We start from the raw sequence: 17,690 nt of genomic DNA on the forward strand, positions 1-17,690 counted from the left end.
CTTTTTAAAATTATTATTGAAATTAAAAAGCCAGAGTAGAATTTAGACATTTCATCTTTTTTATTTTATTTATTTATTTTTTAAATATTTTTAATTATTTCTAGGAGAGAGAGAGAGAGACAGCATGAGTAGGGGAGGGTCAGAGAGAGAGTGAGATACAGACTCTGAAATAGGCTCCAGGCTCTGAGCTGGCAGTCAGCACAGAGCCCGACGCGGGGCTTGAACCCACGAACCATGAGATCATGACTTAAGCGAAAGTCGGACGCTTAACCGACTAAGCCACCCAGGCGCCCCATCATCTTTTTTATTTTTAAGTGTTATTAAGTTTTGAGACAGAGACAGAGAGAGAATGCACATCCTGACAACTGGGAGAATTTAACTGGATGAGACTGGATGTTGTGACTTCATAATGACTTTGTCCCAGAGGCTGACATTTCTGACAGACTGATGTTGTCCATGTGGGGAGCCTGGGGTCTGTGTAGGGAGGCCAAGGAACTGAGGATGAGCAGAGCCAGAATGCAGGTTTGGACCCATTTAAATACTCAGGGCCCCCTTGATCTATCACGACCTGGGTCCTCCGGTGAACTTGTGCACAGGCACTTCGTGTTGAAATAACCGATGTTGGCTAAATTCATCCCTGCTCAGAGCAGTCAGAGGGGGAGGGGCAGGACCAGGGCTGCAGGCTTCACACTCACATCAGAGGTGTCCCCAGAGAATGGATTCCCTGCTTCTTCCAATTAAATCTCCATCTTTCCCTGGCCTGGCATGTGGACCTCAGTGTAGACAGGGCTGATGGGCCACTCCTGTATCTTGGCACTGGGGCCCAGATAGGTGACAAATAAAATGAGCCACCAGATCAGACAAACACTAATCCAAAGAACGGTAGAAGTGCTAAATGATATCAGAAGAAGTAGACCTCAGAGCCTGGGAAGTTACCAGGGATACAGAAGAACGGCAGACGATAATGAAAGTTCAATGCAGCAGGAAGTGTCAAGAACCCTGAACATGCCCCCACCTGACAACAGGGCAGCAGACACGCGACGGAGCCGGACAGACTGAGGGGAGACAGAGGGCTCCACCGCCACCGTCAGAGCCAAGCACCCCTGTCCCGCAGTGCGGCGAGTGGCTGGGAAATCAGAAGACGACGGAGCAGTAAACAGACCGAGAGCGACCTTGACCTAGCTGATGCTTGGAGACCGCTCAGCCCTACCAGCAGACTACGTCCTGTCCTGGCCCACCACACAGACGCCAACGGCTTTTCACGTACTCAAGTAATAGACTTCCTCTGACTGTAGTAGGACTAGAGTAGAATTTAGTAACAAAAGATGACAGGACATTTCCAAACACTTAGCCATGAAACGAAACGAGTCTTCATAACCCACATGAGGAAGAGGGGGTCTGAAGGGAAATACTTAAACATGTGAAGTGAATGGAAATGAAAATACAAGATATGAAAATGTGTCAAAAGAAGCTAAAGGCGGGGCGCCTGGGTGGCTTAGTCGGTTAAGCGTCCGACTTTCGCTTAGGTCATGGTCTCGGGGTTCGTGGGTTTGGGCCCCGCGTCGGGCTCTGTGCTGACTGCCAGCCCAGAGCCTGGAGCCTGTTTCAGAGTCTGTGACTCCCTCTCTCTCTGACCCTCCCCTGCTCACACTGTCTCCCTCTCTCTCTCCTAGAAATAAATAAAACATTAAAAAAAAGGAGAAGAAGAAGAAGCTAAAGGCATGTGACTAAAGGCATATTTTACAAAAGAGGAAGTGCTCCAAGTTGATAATTTAAGCATTTATCTTTTGAGTCTATAAAAATAAGAGCAAGTGGAAGAAAGGAAATAAGAAAAAGGGAAGTAGAGAAAATGAAACTGACAAATATAATAAAACATATTTACAAAAACCCAAGAGCTAATAGAACTGTTAATGGAGGAAAACGGATCACTTTCCCCTTAATGTCGGGAAGAGCCAGAATGCTGTGCTCACCACTCCTGTGCAGCATCTCGAGGGAGTCTGACCACATGTGACAAGACATGAAAAATAAATAAAATGAGATGTAGATTGGAAAGGGAAGAAGAACATCAGTCTTTGTATATACATTATTTATATGTTTGTCTACATAGAAATTCCCAGGAATCTACAGAAAATTCCGCGGACTAGTAAGTGAGTTTGCCAAGATTGCAAGGCAGAGGCCACCAGGAAGGGAAGTGACCTGTCACTATAACAGTAGGATCTAACACACAGGTAACAGCTTGTCGTCCAGGCCCTGGGGAGGGCAGGGAGGCCCTGAGCCGGTCTGCAGGGAAGGCAGGTCATACAGCCGGGCTCAACAAAGTGAGTTAAGGGCGGGGTAGGTCCCCGGTGCCAAGGAGCCCAGTGAAGCTCGGGGGTGGCACTGTGGTCTTGTGTACTCACCTCCAGACCTCACGCCCTTGACTGGTCTACACTAAAAATAGGAATCATTTCAGACTTCAAGTTGGGGCTGCTCTCTCACTGGTTGTGGGCAGTGAGGTTACTCACCCCTCCATCAGCTGCCGTCGTTCATGCAGGCCAGCGTACCCTGCTCCCCGCCCACCCGCAGGGGTGAGGTTATAGGACCCTGGAGCACAAGGGGCTTGTTTCAGAGCATTTATTGCACAGGTCAATACAGCCCTGCTCTGCCCCTCGCCAGATGCTGGTCCTGTTGTCAGACACTTAGAATCCTCCTCTCAATGGCAATCCGGATGTTTCTGGGAGCCTTAGCTCTGATGCACACACAGCAGAGGCTGGAGGCTGGTGTGTGTGCTCCTTTGCAGATGTTGAAATTTTCTGCTTTCCTCTGATCTCAGGGCATCGAGCGGCTCCTGGTAGGGCTTCAGGCCGAGCTGGGGAGATGGACAGGCAGGGACCCTGGGGACCCACTTCTGTCCTGCTTGGATTATGAGTTCCGGCAAGTAGTCGGTGACTCCGGTCCCATGGGGGTTAAGGTGGGAGAGACAGAGCACAGAGGGTTTGTGCATCCAGGAGGTGACCTTAGGCTCAGGGAAATGCTCCAGGCTCTCCCCCAAACGGAACATGAAGCTTCGTGGCCTGATGACACAGGGAATAATTGCTTCTCTTTCCCTCCCGCGGGAGCTGAGCTCCTGCTCTTTCTCTCTTGGCCCTGGATTCCAAGAAGGGAAGCTGGGCTGGGAGGGCAGGGAAGAGGGGGGAGAACACAGGGCAGGGGTGAGGAGAGGGAGACGTCCCCCCACCCCCAACAGGCGGGAAGGAGAGCCAAAACCACATGGGCCGACCCAGGGGCTAGTCCCGTTTCCTCCTGAGTAAGTGGTAGAAACTAAGTCTTCAGCGTCTCCGTCTTTCCTCTTGCAAGTGTGACAACAACCTAAACTGATGGCAGCTGAGGCGCTGGGCACAGGCCTGAGGCCTCGGGNTTCTCGATCTACCATGACGCGTGTCTTCTGGTGAACTTGTGCATAAGGAGTTTGCATACAGATTGACCAAAGTCGGCTAAATCCATCCCTGTTCAGAGCAGTTGGGGGGGAGGGGCGGGACCAGGGTGCAGGCTTCACACTCACAACTGAGGTGTCGCCAGAGGCTGGATTCCCTGCTTCTTCCAATTAAATCTCCAACCTGGCCTGGCCTGGCATCCAGACCTCAGTGTAGACAGTTTAGAGAGGCCTTTCCTCTTCTCGATGTGGTTCCTGCGATCCCTGGAATGTGGACAGAGGGTTCCTGCCACAGCTGAGGGACAGAGAGGCCCCGGAGGGACCCCACAGATGCCGTGCTGCTCACATGACCTCCCCCCACAGCGCCCAGCACTGCATGGACCCGTGTTAATACTTAATGTCTGGAAGGGATACAAACATGAGGCCAGAAAGTGCAGATGAGTGGGTTTGACCAACTCACACCCAGGCCCACAGGGAAGGGGGAGAACCCAGGTCTCACCTTGTCCCTGCTGTCCCGGGACACCTGCATGGCTTAGTGGACACCACCACCATGGTCCCTGGGCTTCTCCTGCGACCCTGCGCCTGAGCCCCACACACATGGAGCTGAATCTGAGCCTTGGGAACCTTGCCCTCCCCCCACCAGGACCCCCACGGTGATGCCCACACCCACCAGCCTCCCGGGGGACATTCCCTGAGCAGCAAAATGCAGGGGAGGGAGCTGAGGGTTCGTGGGGTGAGGGAGGCATGTGGGCAGGGGAAGGAGGCGTGCACCTGCCTCTCCCAGTCTCCAAGCTCTTCCTCTCCCCACGTGAGCACCGCAGGTACAGCCCAGCTCCGAGGATCAGCAGCGCGACCACAAGAGCCCCCAGGATGTTTCGAAGTAAAGACACAGCGGCCTGTCCGTGTGGACCTGTTTCTCCCTCTCAGGGACGACGAGGAAGGATGAGACAAGGGACAAGTCAGACGCCCATTGCCAGGCACGTGGAGGCGTCTGAAGGGACGGGTCTCAGCTGGAGAGGGGGTACATGGCAGGTGCTTTCACCAACCAGTTCTGAGCCCTGCTGGGGGCCGGGTGCTGAGAGGAACAGGACAGGGTCCCCGCGCTGGAGGAGCTCATCAGTGGGGGCGGGGCTGGGACACGCACAGGCAGCCACCAGGGCCATGCGGTGCACTAGAGGTTTACAGCAGGTACGCAGGTCTTCAGGGAGGGCTTCCCGGAGGAGGAGAGGTATGCATTGTGTCTTGAGGGAGGAGGGGATGTTACCAGATACTCAGGGGGGTGCAGACTATGGAAGGAGGGACAAGACCAGGAACACCATGTCCAATCACCAGCCCTGGGGGCAGCCAGCACCCCTGCAGCAGGTGGAGGAGGACCAGGCAGGGAGGAGCCGGGGAGGTGGATGAGCGGGAGGCAGGAGCCTCTTGCAGAGGATCTGGGGGTCGCTGAGGGATGGGCTCCTCAGGGACTCGGGGACGCTGATGCAGCAGGTCCCCAGCAGCAGGGGGAGGTGGGGTGTGGGGACGAGGCGGCACACAGGGGACCCGGTCACTGTTCCCTCGGGGACACCCTGACTGGGAGCAAACGGCCCGAGGCCCATGTGGGACAGGAGGTCACAGCAGGAGCAGCTGTGGCCCCGCCCCCAGCTGTCCAGGCCCCACAGGACACTGACCCTTGGCCAGAGCAGCACCTCTCAGTGTGGGGCCCTGAGCGCCCCCTAGAGGACGGAAGTGCGAGGACAGGTCAGTGGCAGCCTAGGCAGGGTCTGGTGCCCTCAGGGCTGAGGGTCCTGGTCAATGTCACTGCCTGATGGACGTGAAGCCCATGCAGCCCTGTGTGCCTGCAGGGTCACACCCCGTGGGGCGGCTGCAGAGAAGGGGTCCCTGGATGGGAGTGAGTGTGAAGGGAGACTCTGGACGTGGAGGGTCTGGCGGCAGAGGGAGCAGCATGACCAGAACCCGGGGCTGAGGAGAGCAGAACACATCCGGGAACCCAGGCGAGCACGTGGGGGGGACGTGTGTCCCTGAGACCAGAACCGGGCACAGGAGCCCCGAGCCCTGAGCCCTGCAGGCAGCGGCTGGGAGCCTCCCTCAGGAGCCGCAGACCACTGACTCACCCCTACTCGCTTTCCTGAAAACCTCCCGGGACTCACAAGGACTGAGGGATGAGGGAGGGGAGAGGTATGCAAGGGGGGCTGCCTGGAGCAGCAGGGGTGAGGGGTGCAGACAAGTGGGAGACACACATTAGAATGGCAGAACCAAGTTGGATGCACCTGCCAGCCTCCTGGACGGGGTGACAGGGGGCAGGTGGTGACATAAACATGGGGGACAGAACTCGGAACCCTCACCAGGGGGACCTGAGCCCCGGGAGTCCCCTCCCCTCAGGCAGGAACACTCACCGTGGACACACACTTCCCCGAGGTCCCGGGTGGCACTTTTCTGGTCCACCGGGTTGCTGACCACACAGGTGACCCTGGGGCTGGGCTGGCTCAAGGGCAGGGTCAGAGCCAGGGTCCAGGGGTTGGGGGCCGGTCCTGGGCCCCTCTCTGCTCCAGCTCCCTGGGGAGGCCCTTGCTCTCCCAGGACACGTTCACGGCCCCTGTGGCTCCCGGGGTGTGGCACTCCAGGGTGACGTTGCACCAGTCTCGTGTGAGGGACAGGGTGTCCTCCAGGACCTGGGGACGGGGTATGGGCTCTGGGGCAGGAGGGACAAAGGACAGGGTGTCCCGTGAGTGGAGAGCATCACACTCCTGCTTCCTTGTGCGAACCTCACTGACTCCCTGGCTCCTCCCCAGAAGATGGTGAGTCCATTTTACAGATGAGACAGAACTGACTCAAATATACAGCAAGTGACGATATGGACAGGAGTATGGGTGCCTGGGGGGCTCAGTCAGTTAAGCGTCCGACTGCAGCGCAGGTCATGACCTCATGGTTCGTGGGTTCGAGCCCTACTTCGGGTCGGTGCTCATAGCTCAGAGCCTGGAGCCTGCCTCAGATTCTGTATATCCCTCTCTCTCTGACCCTCCCCTGCTCATGGGCCTATCTCTCTCTCTCTCCTTCTCTCTCTCTCTCTCTCCTTCTCTCTTTCCCTCTCAGAAATAATTAAAACATTAAAAAACAACTTTTAACGACAGGAGATACTGAGTGAAGCCCCAGGTGATTTCACTAGACTGAGCACATCTCAAAATGTCTCTGGAGAAGATACATACTAGACTCCTCCTACGAGAACCCGATTCTTCTAAGAAAGTGGGATTTCCCCTAAAAGAAAAAGAAGACAAGGGGCGTCTTATGGGCACTGAAGCATGTTACTTTGGCTCGGGTCATGATCTCGCACTTCGTGAGCTCAAGCCCCACGTCGGGCTCTGTGCTGACTGCTCACATCCTGGATCCTGCTTCAGATTCTGTCTCCTTCTCTCTGCCCTTTCTCTGCTCATGCTCTTTCTGTCTGTCTGTCTCTCAAAACCACATAAACATTTAAAATAAAAACACATTTTTGAAGACAGTGAACGGTACGGAAGGATCTGTCCTGTTCATGCCTGGGCTCCCTCCTCCGCTCGAATGGTGGCCGGGACTGCACGGCCCGAGGTGCACAACTTCCACCTGGCAGCTCTGGTGCCCGGAGAATGGTCCCCGGCCCCCAGCAGAGAGGCCACTGTGGGAAACGCAGTGGGGACCCAAGGAATGGACACCCTGAGCTCATTTAGAACGTGCATAAACTTGCCGTCCATGTGGAAGACAAGAGACAGACTGACGGGCAGTGTGGGGACCTCAGGGACCTGAGGCTGCAGGAGCCGCTCTCCTTGGAGCAGGATGTCTCCCTCCACAGGGGGGTCAGAGACAGAGACAGAGGGAGGTGCTGACTGCGTGTCTGAGGAAGGGCCGCCCTGTGAGCGTCTCCTGCGTCCCTGGATGCTGAGAGTGCATGTGGGGAGTCTGGGAGTGGGGGTGGCTTCGGGCTGGTGCAGAGGAGGAAGGACAGGGCAGGGAGGACCCCGCATGGGTTGTGTTTGAGATTGGTGATCAGTGTCCCCAAAGATGACCACGTGCTAACCGTCAGAGCCTGTAGGTGTTTTAGGGTCCATGTGGAGGGGGAACTGAGGCTGTGAAACAGCTGACCCTAAACTAGGGAAGGTCTGAATACCCAGACATGAGCGGTGGGATCGCAGAATACTAACACGTGGATGGAGGAGGGCAGGAGGGGGGAGGGATGCAGGACCAGAAGGATTTAGGCCTCGAGGCCCAGCTTTGCAGGTGGAGGAGGGAACCACCTGTCACGGAACGCGGCCACCACTACAAGGTTGGACAGGAAAGATGTGGATCCTTCCCTGTAGCCTCCAGAAGGGAGCACAGCCCTGCGGACACCTGACCGTCATTGCAGTGGCCCCAGGACTGACCCTGACCCACACATAGATGCTCACGAGTTTGGGGCCGCACTAAAACACCTGTGGGTCCATCTGTGACAGCAGCAACAGCCACCACCACACCAGTTAAGGACACGTGTTCCGTGAGCACAGTAAGGGTTCTGCAAAACCCCACCTCCCCACGTGTCCCTTTTCTGTCCTGAAGCACCGAGGGATCCACCCCTGCTGGGAGTCTCAGCCCCGCCTCCACTCGTGCTGAACACGCTGCTTCTGATTTCAGGGGAGAAGCAGAGCCTGAAGTCTGGGGTCTGGAAGGGATCCTGTAAGGGGCCCATGGACACTCCCAGGGACCAAAGCAGGGGGTAAGCACGCCCTGGGGGAGGGGCCACCACGTACCGTAGACACTGAGGTGGAAATACTGGGCATTTTCTATCCCTGGGCTGAAGGAGCATCGAGCCCGGTACCACCCACTGTCCTCGAGGGTCAGCTTGTCAATCCTCAGGGTCGTTGTGTGGAGCACATGGAGCCTCTTCTTGAAGTTGTCCTTGGAGGTGACCCATTCTGGAACATCCACCCCAGGAGAGACGTGCAGGAGGAGTATGTAGTTTGACTCGTTTTTAACGGCCCAAGAAATCTTCTCCAGCTTGGCTTCAGGAGGTACTTCTGGACTTCTGGTCACATGAAACACCACAGAACCTCCTTGAGTCCCCTTCAGGAAAACTAGGTTTCTGGAATCATCCACTCCAGATCCATGGGCCCCAGAGCTCCTGACCGCAATGCTGAAGGCAGCTAGGACATTGGAAACACAAAGTGAGTGTGTTTCATTAAGATCGAGGAGAAACCATAGACCCCATCGTGTTAATGAACTCCACCCAGTAGATCCCTTGACTCCGGAGGGCGGGACAGAGCGTGAATCTGGATCAGGCTGGAATCGCATCCTGGTCCTAGTGGGGCGTCCCCTTGAACACGGTCCTGACTGCTCACCGAGTGTCCACACCTCCTGACACTGAAAGGCTGAGCGTGATGACATCTCAGAAGAAAAGCACTGAGCACATTTGGGTCAATGTCAAGTGCACACGTGTAGGAGAAGCTTCCTATGTGGCTACAGAGGCCCCAAACCCACACACCCTGACCCTGTGCCCTTTGACTTGGTTGAGGAGCAGAGTTCAGCTATAGTGACAGCAGGTCTCACAGGAGTATGACTTCCATCTTGATCACAGCCTGTCTCTCGCTGTTGGGATGAGCCTGCTGCCATGTTGGGGCTGAGCTGTGGGGACGCCCATGGGTCCAAGATGGAGGGAGACGTCAGACAAGCCCCAGGAACTGCTCCCCCTCCCCAAGTGCAGGGGTGAGGAGAACCACACCCTCCCAGTTGGCCTTGAGCTGCCTCAGCTCCACACAGACCTGGATTTCATCTCAGAGGCTCTGGGACTCAGTCCCCAGGGTAGCCACCCCAGGTCCTGACCTGTACAGGCCGGAAGCCCATGGTGAGTTTCAGGGACTCCAGGGGATGGCAGTGAACACAGCAGCAGCAGGTGACAGTGACGGCACTGACAGAGGTGAGTCTCGTCCCCTTCTGAGCAGGCCTGAGTCAGAGTCCGTGAGGCTGCATGACAGGCCTTCACCCCAGTCCCTCCGACCTCCCAAATGGGACTGGGGCTCCCACCATGTGTCCAGCAGCCCTTAGCCCTCAGGCCCAGGCCCTCAGCTCCTGCATCAGGGGGAAGGTGGTCACCCCGTCCCTGCCCCGGGCCGGCCAGGAGAGTGACAGGGATTCAGTCCTCAGCCCCCTGCCGGCCCCTCCTTCGTCCCTTCCCTCCAAAGGTCACCGTCCTCTGACCCCCAGTGCAGGACGAGGTCGGGGCAGACACGTACCCTGGGTGCAGGACCCACCCCGACACGACACAGACCAGGTGCACGGAGATGGCAGGGGACACGGACACCAGTCCCTCTAAGCAAGTCAGGACACCAATGCCCTGGGTCCCCACGGCACGGCTCTCCATCCCTCCCATCAGACACTGTCCAGAAACTTGATTTTGGATCTCAGCCCCCGGGACTGTGAGACAACAGCTTGATGTGGTTCAAGCCATCAGGTCTATGAGATCCTGTTCCCACAGCCCCAGGAATCCGATGCAGCAGCCCAGGGTCAGTGACCAGCACGTGTGACCCTGTGAGGGCTCCTGGGACCCAGGCGAGGCTTACCCACAGCCAAACACTCATTGTCCTCTTTGCCTTCGACCCTGAGCTGGAAACCGCAGGCCCCACACGTGCCCTCCAACAGAGGTGGTGTCAGGTCCTTCCCCACAGACATCAACCCACAGGAGCCCCCCTCCCTGCCCCGCACAGCCGCCTCCCGCCCAGGGACCCAGAACACTCACTGAGGAGGAGGCTGGTGAATCCCAGGAGCCAGGGGGCCCGGCACAGGCGGGGGACCTCTGGGCGGGTTCCCATCACAGGCTACCTCCCTCCAGGCTTGCTCTGGGCCTACTCAGCAGGGGAAGAAACATCCAGAAGGCAGAGGCAAGAGAGGGGGAAAGCTTCACCCAGAGCCGCTCTTAGTTCCTCCCACCCCAGGGGCAGAGCTAACTGTTGAGAACAAGCTGGCTGCTCTAGAGAAAGACATTCAGATGCTTCCTCTTACCTCCACCCCTGCACTGGGACTCAGGGAATGATGACAGATGAATGTATGAACAACCCCCCAACCACTGCAATGAGACCCAGGGTGGGAGGGGACCCATCCTGAAGGCCCCACTGGCCTGGTGACCTCAGCTCCTCAGCCGGTACCCAGCGAGCCCCCTTCCCTGTGTCCCTGGCCTCACACTTAGCCCTGCTGCCCTGCTCCCCAGGGACAGCTGATGGCCAGGGGCAGAGTCACACTAACCACTGTACCAAGGACTTGGGCCCCCCTCCCCTCGTGCTTTGGGCCTGTCCTCTGTTTTTAAATCATTTAACAAGTCAAATTTCCCTTCTGCTTTTCTCTGTAATTCAGGAGTGTGGCCTCCAGCAAGTCACTGCATCCAGTCTGGGACCCTGACCTGCTCTCCCACCTCAGACAGGAGAGCACCATCACTGCCTTCTTCCCCGGCTCCCGTCCCATAACATGGATGGTGCTTCAGAAGGCTCAGTCCCTGAGCCTCGTGGGTAGAAACTCCTGGATAGAGTCCACATCTGGGCAGCTCACCACTGGTCACTCCAGCATGGTGGGGAACAGGTCGGCCATGCCCCTGTCCCCATCCCTACACCCCTGGGGAGCACTTGCTGGGGAGGAGTGTTCACTCAGGAACCCCAGGCGGGGGGGTGAGGCCCAGGGTCTGGGACAGAGCCCCCAGCAGCTGCAGATCTGGGACATGGGAGGGGCAGCCACCGCACACTCCGTGCTGGCACCACACCAGGGACATTTTCACCCTCCAGATACAGATCTCCATCTCCTCCTGTGTCCTGGGCAGCAAGAGAGTTAATGTCACTGACCACAGTGTGTCAAGGTTTCTGTGGTTCACAGGCACAGTACCTGTGAGAGGCCATTTCATGGACGAGGAAAGTCAGGGCCCATTTAGGGAACTTGATGAGCCCATGGTCCTGAAGCCAGAATGTGACAGAACCAGGCCCACATCTCAGGCTCTTAGGCCACAGATATTTCCAAATCTAAGTCCCTCCTGACCTTGAGAAGCAACACTGGAGGGGGAGGGAGGCCAACTGGCCCCAGGGAAGCCTCTCTCCTTTCTCACACCCCCAAGCAGAGGAAACAGGCCTGTGGTTGCAGCTCTGTGGGCTCTGAGGTCCACAGAGGCCCTTGCTGACCACAGCCTCCCTCCTTCCATGCACTTCCTGGGTCACACACAGGCCAGCACCTCCAGCCCTGCTCAGGGTGGGGCTTGCTTCTCCCCCACCTTAAGAAAATTCAAAAAGAGGTATACTGACTGTTGAGGATGAAATAAAACCAACTTGTACACATGTGACATGGTTTTCTATGTAAAAAATCCAAAGAATAGACACAACAAGAAGCAGAAGTACTCATCATCTGATGAAGACTGATAGCACAGTTGCAGGGAACAAGGTTCCTACATGACACTCAATTACTCACTTTCACACCAGCAATGAAGAAATGGATTTGAAACTGAAAACACAGTACCATTTATTCTGACAACCAAAAAGTGAACTGTTTAGGCCTACATTGAACAAAATATTCAAAGGTCATTATGAGGAAAACTACAAGACTCTAATAAACAAAATCAGAGTAGTCTAAATACATGCAGAGATAGACCATATTCATGGATAAGAAGGCTCATTATTATCTAGATATTCATTCTTCCCAACATGATCAGTCCATTAGCTCAAAAACAATCTACATTCCAGCAGGTAATGGTGTAGATATTGATCACGTGATTCTACAGTTTGCATGGAAAGAAAATGACTCAGAGGAGCCCACACCATGTTGCTGAAGAGTGAAGGTGGACGGCCCACATCCGCCTCTCCCTCAAGACCTCCTATAAAGTTACAATCATCAAGACAGTACAGATTTGGAGAGAGATGAGCCAAGAGCCAAATAGATCCTGCAACAGAAGAGAGCCCAGAAATAGACCCACATATAGATGGTGAACTGATTTTTGACAAGGAACAAAGGCAGTACCATAGACAGAAGACAGTCTCTTCAACAAATGATGCTGGAACAACCCGACAGACATCCCCGTGCAGGGAAAAGAAGAAGGAGGAAGAGGAGGAGGAGGAGGAGGAGGAGGAGGAGAACCCAGACACAGAGCTCACAACCTTCACAGAAAATAAATCTGCGGATCAGTGACCTCCACATAAATGAAGATTTGGGAAACTCCTACAGGACAACATAGGAGAAATCTAGATGTTCTTGGGACTCGCAAATATGTTTCCGAAAGACACGAATGGCTGAATTCATGAACGAAAGATGAGATAAACAGGAATTCAGTGAAATGAAGCACTTCTGTTCTGCAAACACAATCACAGGAAGGCAAAGACAAACCACAGACTGGGAGAAAAACATCTGCAAAAGGCATATCTGATAAGGAAGTGTTAGCTAACATATATAAAGAATTCTGAAAATTTAACAATAAGGAAACCAACAACCCAATCAAGAAAGAGGCCCAAGGCGCTAACACACATCTCACCAAAGAGGATACAGAGATGGGAGAGAAGCACAGGAAAGATGCCCCACATCACATGTCCTCAGGGACATGGAAACAGAGGCAATGAGACACCCCTGCAGCTGTTAGGATGACCACAGTCTGAGCACCGCCCGCCCCAGTGCTGGGGAGGAGGCGCCGCCCCAGGAGCTCTCACTCCTGCGGCAGGGACGCAACACGGCACCGCCGCTTTGGAACATGGCCTGGTGGTTTCTTAAAAACCTCAACATGTTCCTACCATACAATCCAGCAACCTCCCTCCTGGATAATTTCCAAAGAAGTTGAAGACCTAGTTCACACTAAAACCTACATCTAGTTGTATTTAACAACTTCCTTCATAATTGCCAAGACCTGAAAGAACCAAGTGTTCCTGCACTCAATGAATAAATAAACTGGTCAAACCAGACAAGGGAACATCACCAGCTCTAAATAGAAACAAGCTATCAAATCACAAAAAGACTCACAGGGAACTTACATACATGTTACCACATGAAAGACGGCAATGTGAAGAGTACACACCATTGCAACTACGTGATATTCTGGAAAAGGCAAAGTAATTTGTTATGTTTATTTACATCTTTTGAGAAAGAGAGCACCCAGTGGAGAGGCAGAGGGAGAGACAGAGAGGTTGTGAGAGAGAGAGAGAGAGAGAGAGAGAGAGAGAATGCCAAGCAGTCTCAGGGCTGCCAGCACAGAATCCAATGCAGGGCTTGAACCCGTGACCTGTGTGATCATGACCTGAGCAGAAATCAAGAGTCAGACACTTATCTCACAGAACCACCCAGGCGCCCCAAAAGGCAAAGTTGTGGAAATAGTAAAAACATCACCGTTTTCCCAGGGTAAAAACATCACCGTTTTCCCAGGGTTGGGGGAGGAGTCATGAGCACGGGAAACGCAGGATTTTAGGGCAGTGAAAATACCCTGGGTGCTACTATAATGGTAGATACGTCTTTTCCCTTTGTCTGAACTCACAGAACACAGAGTGGCTGACAGGCAGGGAGGAGGCCCTGGGCCAAATGAGCCCACAGTCAAGAGAAATTTTGGCAAGTCCTTCTGGGCCAAGTTCATCTCGGTCATGATGAGGGATCGCTCACACTAGGCAAACAGGTGGCACAGGGCCATTTTGGCCTTTTTTGCTTTAAAGAACACCTCGCACTGTTCCACGTGGTTCCCAAGGCACCCCCCACCTATAGGTCAGCCCCTGTCTTTGCACCTGGGTCCCCAAGAGTCCGTCCCCAGCTGTGCCTCTAGTTGTCAGTATCTGGAAGGAAGGAAGGTCTTTCAGGGGATACTTGAAGCGTTGTTACCAGGGGGTGTCCACAGCTTTCTGGCCTCTCCTCCAGGTGGCTGTCTGGCAGACTCAAGCCTGAGGAAGGGGCTGGGCCCTCCTGACTTAGAAAGTGCTAGCAGCCTGTGCAGACGGGGGAAATCCTGACAACTTCTGAGACCCCACCTCAGGGACTATAGAGGCCCCAGTTCTACATGCTGACAAGATGCCCAGGCGCCCCTCCTCATCCCACTTCCCACCGGAAGGTGTGTTTCAACTGCAAATTCCCAAGATCATGTAGAAATTGCTGATCGGTACACCCCATGCAGCCCTGCAATATCCCACAACCCAAATCAAGACCAAGACACTCTGAGATGAAAACAGTTTATGGGACACATCTTCAGGAGCCTCTTCCTAGGTACCCGACACTTGTCCTGGGAAGAGAACCACTTGTCACTGTTGATGTTGACCTTGACCACTGCCCCAGGCAGTGCCTGTCAGCAATGTGTTATGACTCCTTTGAGTTCTCACCTCCAATTCTACGGGAATGGCCTCAGGTGAGTAACAGGTCAGGAGACAGAAGCATTCCCTCAGGTGTCATATTCCTGTGTGTGTGAAGGATACAGGGGACAGGACACACCTCAGGGGACTGACACCATTACCTAGGGAGTGGTCAACAGAAGAGTCTGGACAATGTGAGGGACACGTGAGGACTTTCCATAGAGCTTAGCCCAGGGGCAGGTCAGGTAGATGGGAAGGTGTTGAAGGGCCACGGGACACAGTGGATCGGGGTGGGGGAGGAGGCAGGAAGTGAGACCTGGAAAGAGAGTCTGAGGCAGGAGTAGGAAGGAGGCTGTAGTCCAGAGGCTGCCCCAGAGGCTCATGGGAGAGTAGTGCCTTCTTGTCAAGAGCATGTGGGCAGGTGTTTGTTGCTTGTTGCACATTTCCGAAGTTAGGATACATCTTAGAATTGATGTTGCTTAGTGGCACATGAAACATTGATGTATCAAGATTATCGATACAAAGTAGCTTTGAGAAACACAGTAGCAACAATGAATTGTGAGAAAATGGATGGGTTCCCTTGAGAAGCAGGGCTAGGGATTCAAAGGTGGAAGGGAGACTCTTTTTCTGGGCACATTTGCTCCAGTTTTAAACTGTATGTGTATAACGTGATATTTGTCATCAGGAGCTGTCTTCCAGCGAGACATGGAATGATTTATTTCCTCTGTGTCATTCATTTTTGAACATTTGTGGCAGCAGGGACACCTTGGTGGCTCAGTCGGTTAAGTCTCAGGCTCTTGATACCCACACAAGACATGATCTCTCAGTTCCTGAGATCCAGCCTGGCATTGGGCTCTGAGCACTGACAGCATGGAGCCTGCTTGGAATTCTCTCTCCCTCTCTCTCTGCCCCTAGTTGCACCCACCTAAGGACATGCTCACTCTCCCTGTCTCTGAAAATAAATAAATAAACATTTTAAACTAACCACATAAAATTTCAGTCAACAAACTTCAGACTACATGTTATAAGTAGACTCATACGCCTCATGGCTGAGGTAGACACCACATCCCCCCCAGATCAAAAGTGGCATCCACCACTGCTCAGCCAGCCAGGTGCCCCTAGACTTCCTCTTTAATATAGGAGCTATTGGAGGCACCTGGTGGATCAGTCAGGTGGGCATTGGACTCCTGAACTCAGATTAGTTCACGATCTCACGGGTTCATGGGTTCTAAACCTGCATTGGGTTCTGGGTTTACAGCACTGAGCCTGCTTGGGATTCTGTCTCTTCCTCTCTCTGTCCCTCACCTGCTCTCTATCTCTCTTTCTCTCTCTCTCTCTCTCCCTCCCTCTCAAAATGAAGAAATAAACTTGAAAAAAATAATATAGGTACTATTTGTTGAGCACATAATGCTAGGCACCGATTCATGTGTTTTTTTCATTCACCCCATGAACAGGTTGAAGAGTTCAGTCTGTTAGCATCCTATCTGGGCTCAGGAGAAATGTTATGTGAACAGAGGCAGGTGACTTGCCCAGGGTCCTTCAGCAGGAGGAGGAAGGTGGTCAGGGACTGCAGCTGTGCTCCAGGGGGTCCAGGTGAGATGGGGGTGCTCCTGGGAGAGACCAGGTGGGATGGCGGTGAACTAAGGGGGCACCAGGTGGGATGGGGGTGCTCCTGGCAGGGAGAGGGGTGGGCAGGTAGAAAGAGCTCTACAGTGTCACTAGACCACCCATCCTGCAACTCAGAGCCTCTCCACCTGACTGACAGGGATGACTGCAACACCAGAGAGAAAACTGGCCCAGAGAGGGGAGCAGGCCAGATAGAAAGGCAACAGAGGCCTCACCAGGGAGCAGATTGTGCTGTTGACTGGGGCGTCTGTCCTCAGTCCTTCAAGGCAGGCTCCTTCCAGGGAGCAAAACCTTCTCTCAGGATCAGTTATTACTCCCAATGACCTGCCACTTAAGGGAACCATTGTGTCCCATCTCCTTCCCAGGAGATGTCACTTCTCAGCATCAGTCTCAAGGAGTGAGGCAGGAACCCCACTCTCGCCTCCAGGCTGTTTCACCCCAGAAACCTGGATCAGGATCTTGAGTCTCAGATTCAGGGTCCTCAAGGGATTCCCCTTTCCCAGGTAACCCACCTCTCTCCCATTCCCAGATACCCCTCCCGCTCCCCCCGCAATCACAGCCCTGGACCTCAGATCCCCGCCCTCGTCCCCAGCCCACAACCCTCCTACACCAGGACCTCACCCCCCNCACCTGCCAGCCCTCCCAGTGTCGCTGGCGCTAATCCCCTCCTTCTGCCCTGTGGTGGGTCTGGGGTCAATTGGAACAGTTCTGAGGCCCCGCCCCCTCAGCCCCACCNAATGTTTTTATGTTGTTTGTTTATGTATTTGAGAGAGAGCACTGGGGGGGGAGGGGCAGAGAGAGAGGAGAGACAGAATCCCAAGCAGGCTCTGCCNGGGTTCACAGAGAATACACGGGAAGGAGAAGCGTCGGTGGTGGGGGGAGGGAGGACTCGGCTGGAGAGACTGGAGGGGCCCAAAGCCTGGGTTCCCAGCTCAGCACTCAGCACTGTCCTGTAAGAGGCCATTTCCCAGAATAGGTGATGATCAGATGCTAATTTAACAGGAGGTTCATGGGACCTCCGCTCCAGGAGACAGAATGAGAATTCCACGATCACACACGCTGTGAAATCCAGATTAAGGCATTACCCATGATCCCGCGGGAGTAGGGAGTGTGAATATCTCAGGAGGGATCTGTCCCCACATTTCCCACATTCCTCTGACCTGCAGGCTCCACCCCCGATGTGGAGGAGGGTCTCTCAGAACCCACCCCCCTGGGTTGCACTGAGAATCCTAATGCAGGTAAATCGGGTGCCCGTTTATGGACACGCTGAGTGACAGCGGCCTGGGGGGCCGTGTTCTCCCCACCAGCCCCTCCCCTTTCCCCACAGGGCAACTCATGGACAAGCTGCGCCTTTCTGTTGAGCCCTCTCTGGTCGC

General features: G+C 54.4%; 2 protein-coding genes and 1 long non-coding RNA gene across 6 annotated transcripts in view; all 3 read right to left on the reverse strand.

Annotated features, from left to right (window-relative positions):
* LOC144216331 (CD48 antigen-like) overlaps nucleotides 1–10,240 on the reverse strand; it is a 41,722-nt gene extending 31,482 nt beyond the window's left edge. Inside the window, exon 1 of one of the 2 annotated variants that reach the window (XM_077745660.1) lies at nucleotides 10,149–10,240. The gene's annotated coding sequence lies outside the window, so the exon portion shown is untranslated. The remainder of the gene's footprint in view (nucleotides 1–10,148) is intronic. The other variant, XM_077745661.1, reaches the window with a different exon arrangement.
* The window catches only part of LOC144216330 (CD48 antigen-like), a 114,612-nt gene continuing 100,409 nt past the window's right edge, over nucleotides 3,488–17,690 (reverse strand). For 2 of the 3 annotated variants that reach the window (XM_077745657.1, XM_077745658.1), the window contains exons 5-6: nucleotides 3,912–3,994; nucleotides 3,489–3,676 (exon numbers count right to left, since the gene is read on the reverse strand). In XM_077745657.1, coding sequence (XP_077601783.1) covers nucleotides 3,621–3,676; nucleotides 3,912–3,994 — 139 coding nt within the window. In that variant the 3' untranslated portion in view covers nucleotides 3,489–3,620. Of the gene's footprint in view, nucleotides 3,677–3,911; nucleotides 3,995–17,690 lie in introns of all 3 variants that reach the window. The other variant, XM_077745655.1, reaches the window with a different exon arrangement.
* Nucleotides 16,110–16,586, reverse strand: LOC144216332 (uncharacterized). The gene is made up of 2 exons (XR_013330653.1): nucleotides 16,530–16,586; nucleotides 16,110–16,298 (listed from the first exon to the last, which is right to left on the reverse strand). It is a non-coding gene; the product is annotated as an uncharacterized LOC144216332 (long non-coding RNA).

Source organism: Crocuta crocuta, unplaced genomic scaffold, assembly GCF_008692635.1.
Source record: "Crocuta crocuta isolate KB4526 unplaced genomic scaffold, BGI_CrCroc_1.0 scaffold1098, whole genome shotgun sequence".
NCBI lineage: Eukaryota > Metazoa > Chordata > Mammalia > Carnivora > Hyaenidae > Crocuta > Crocuta crocuta.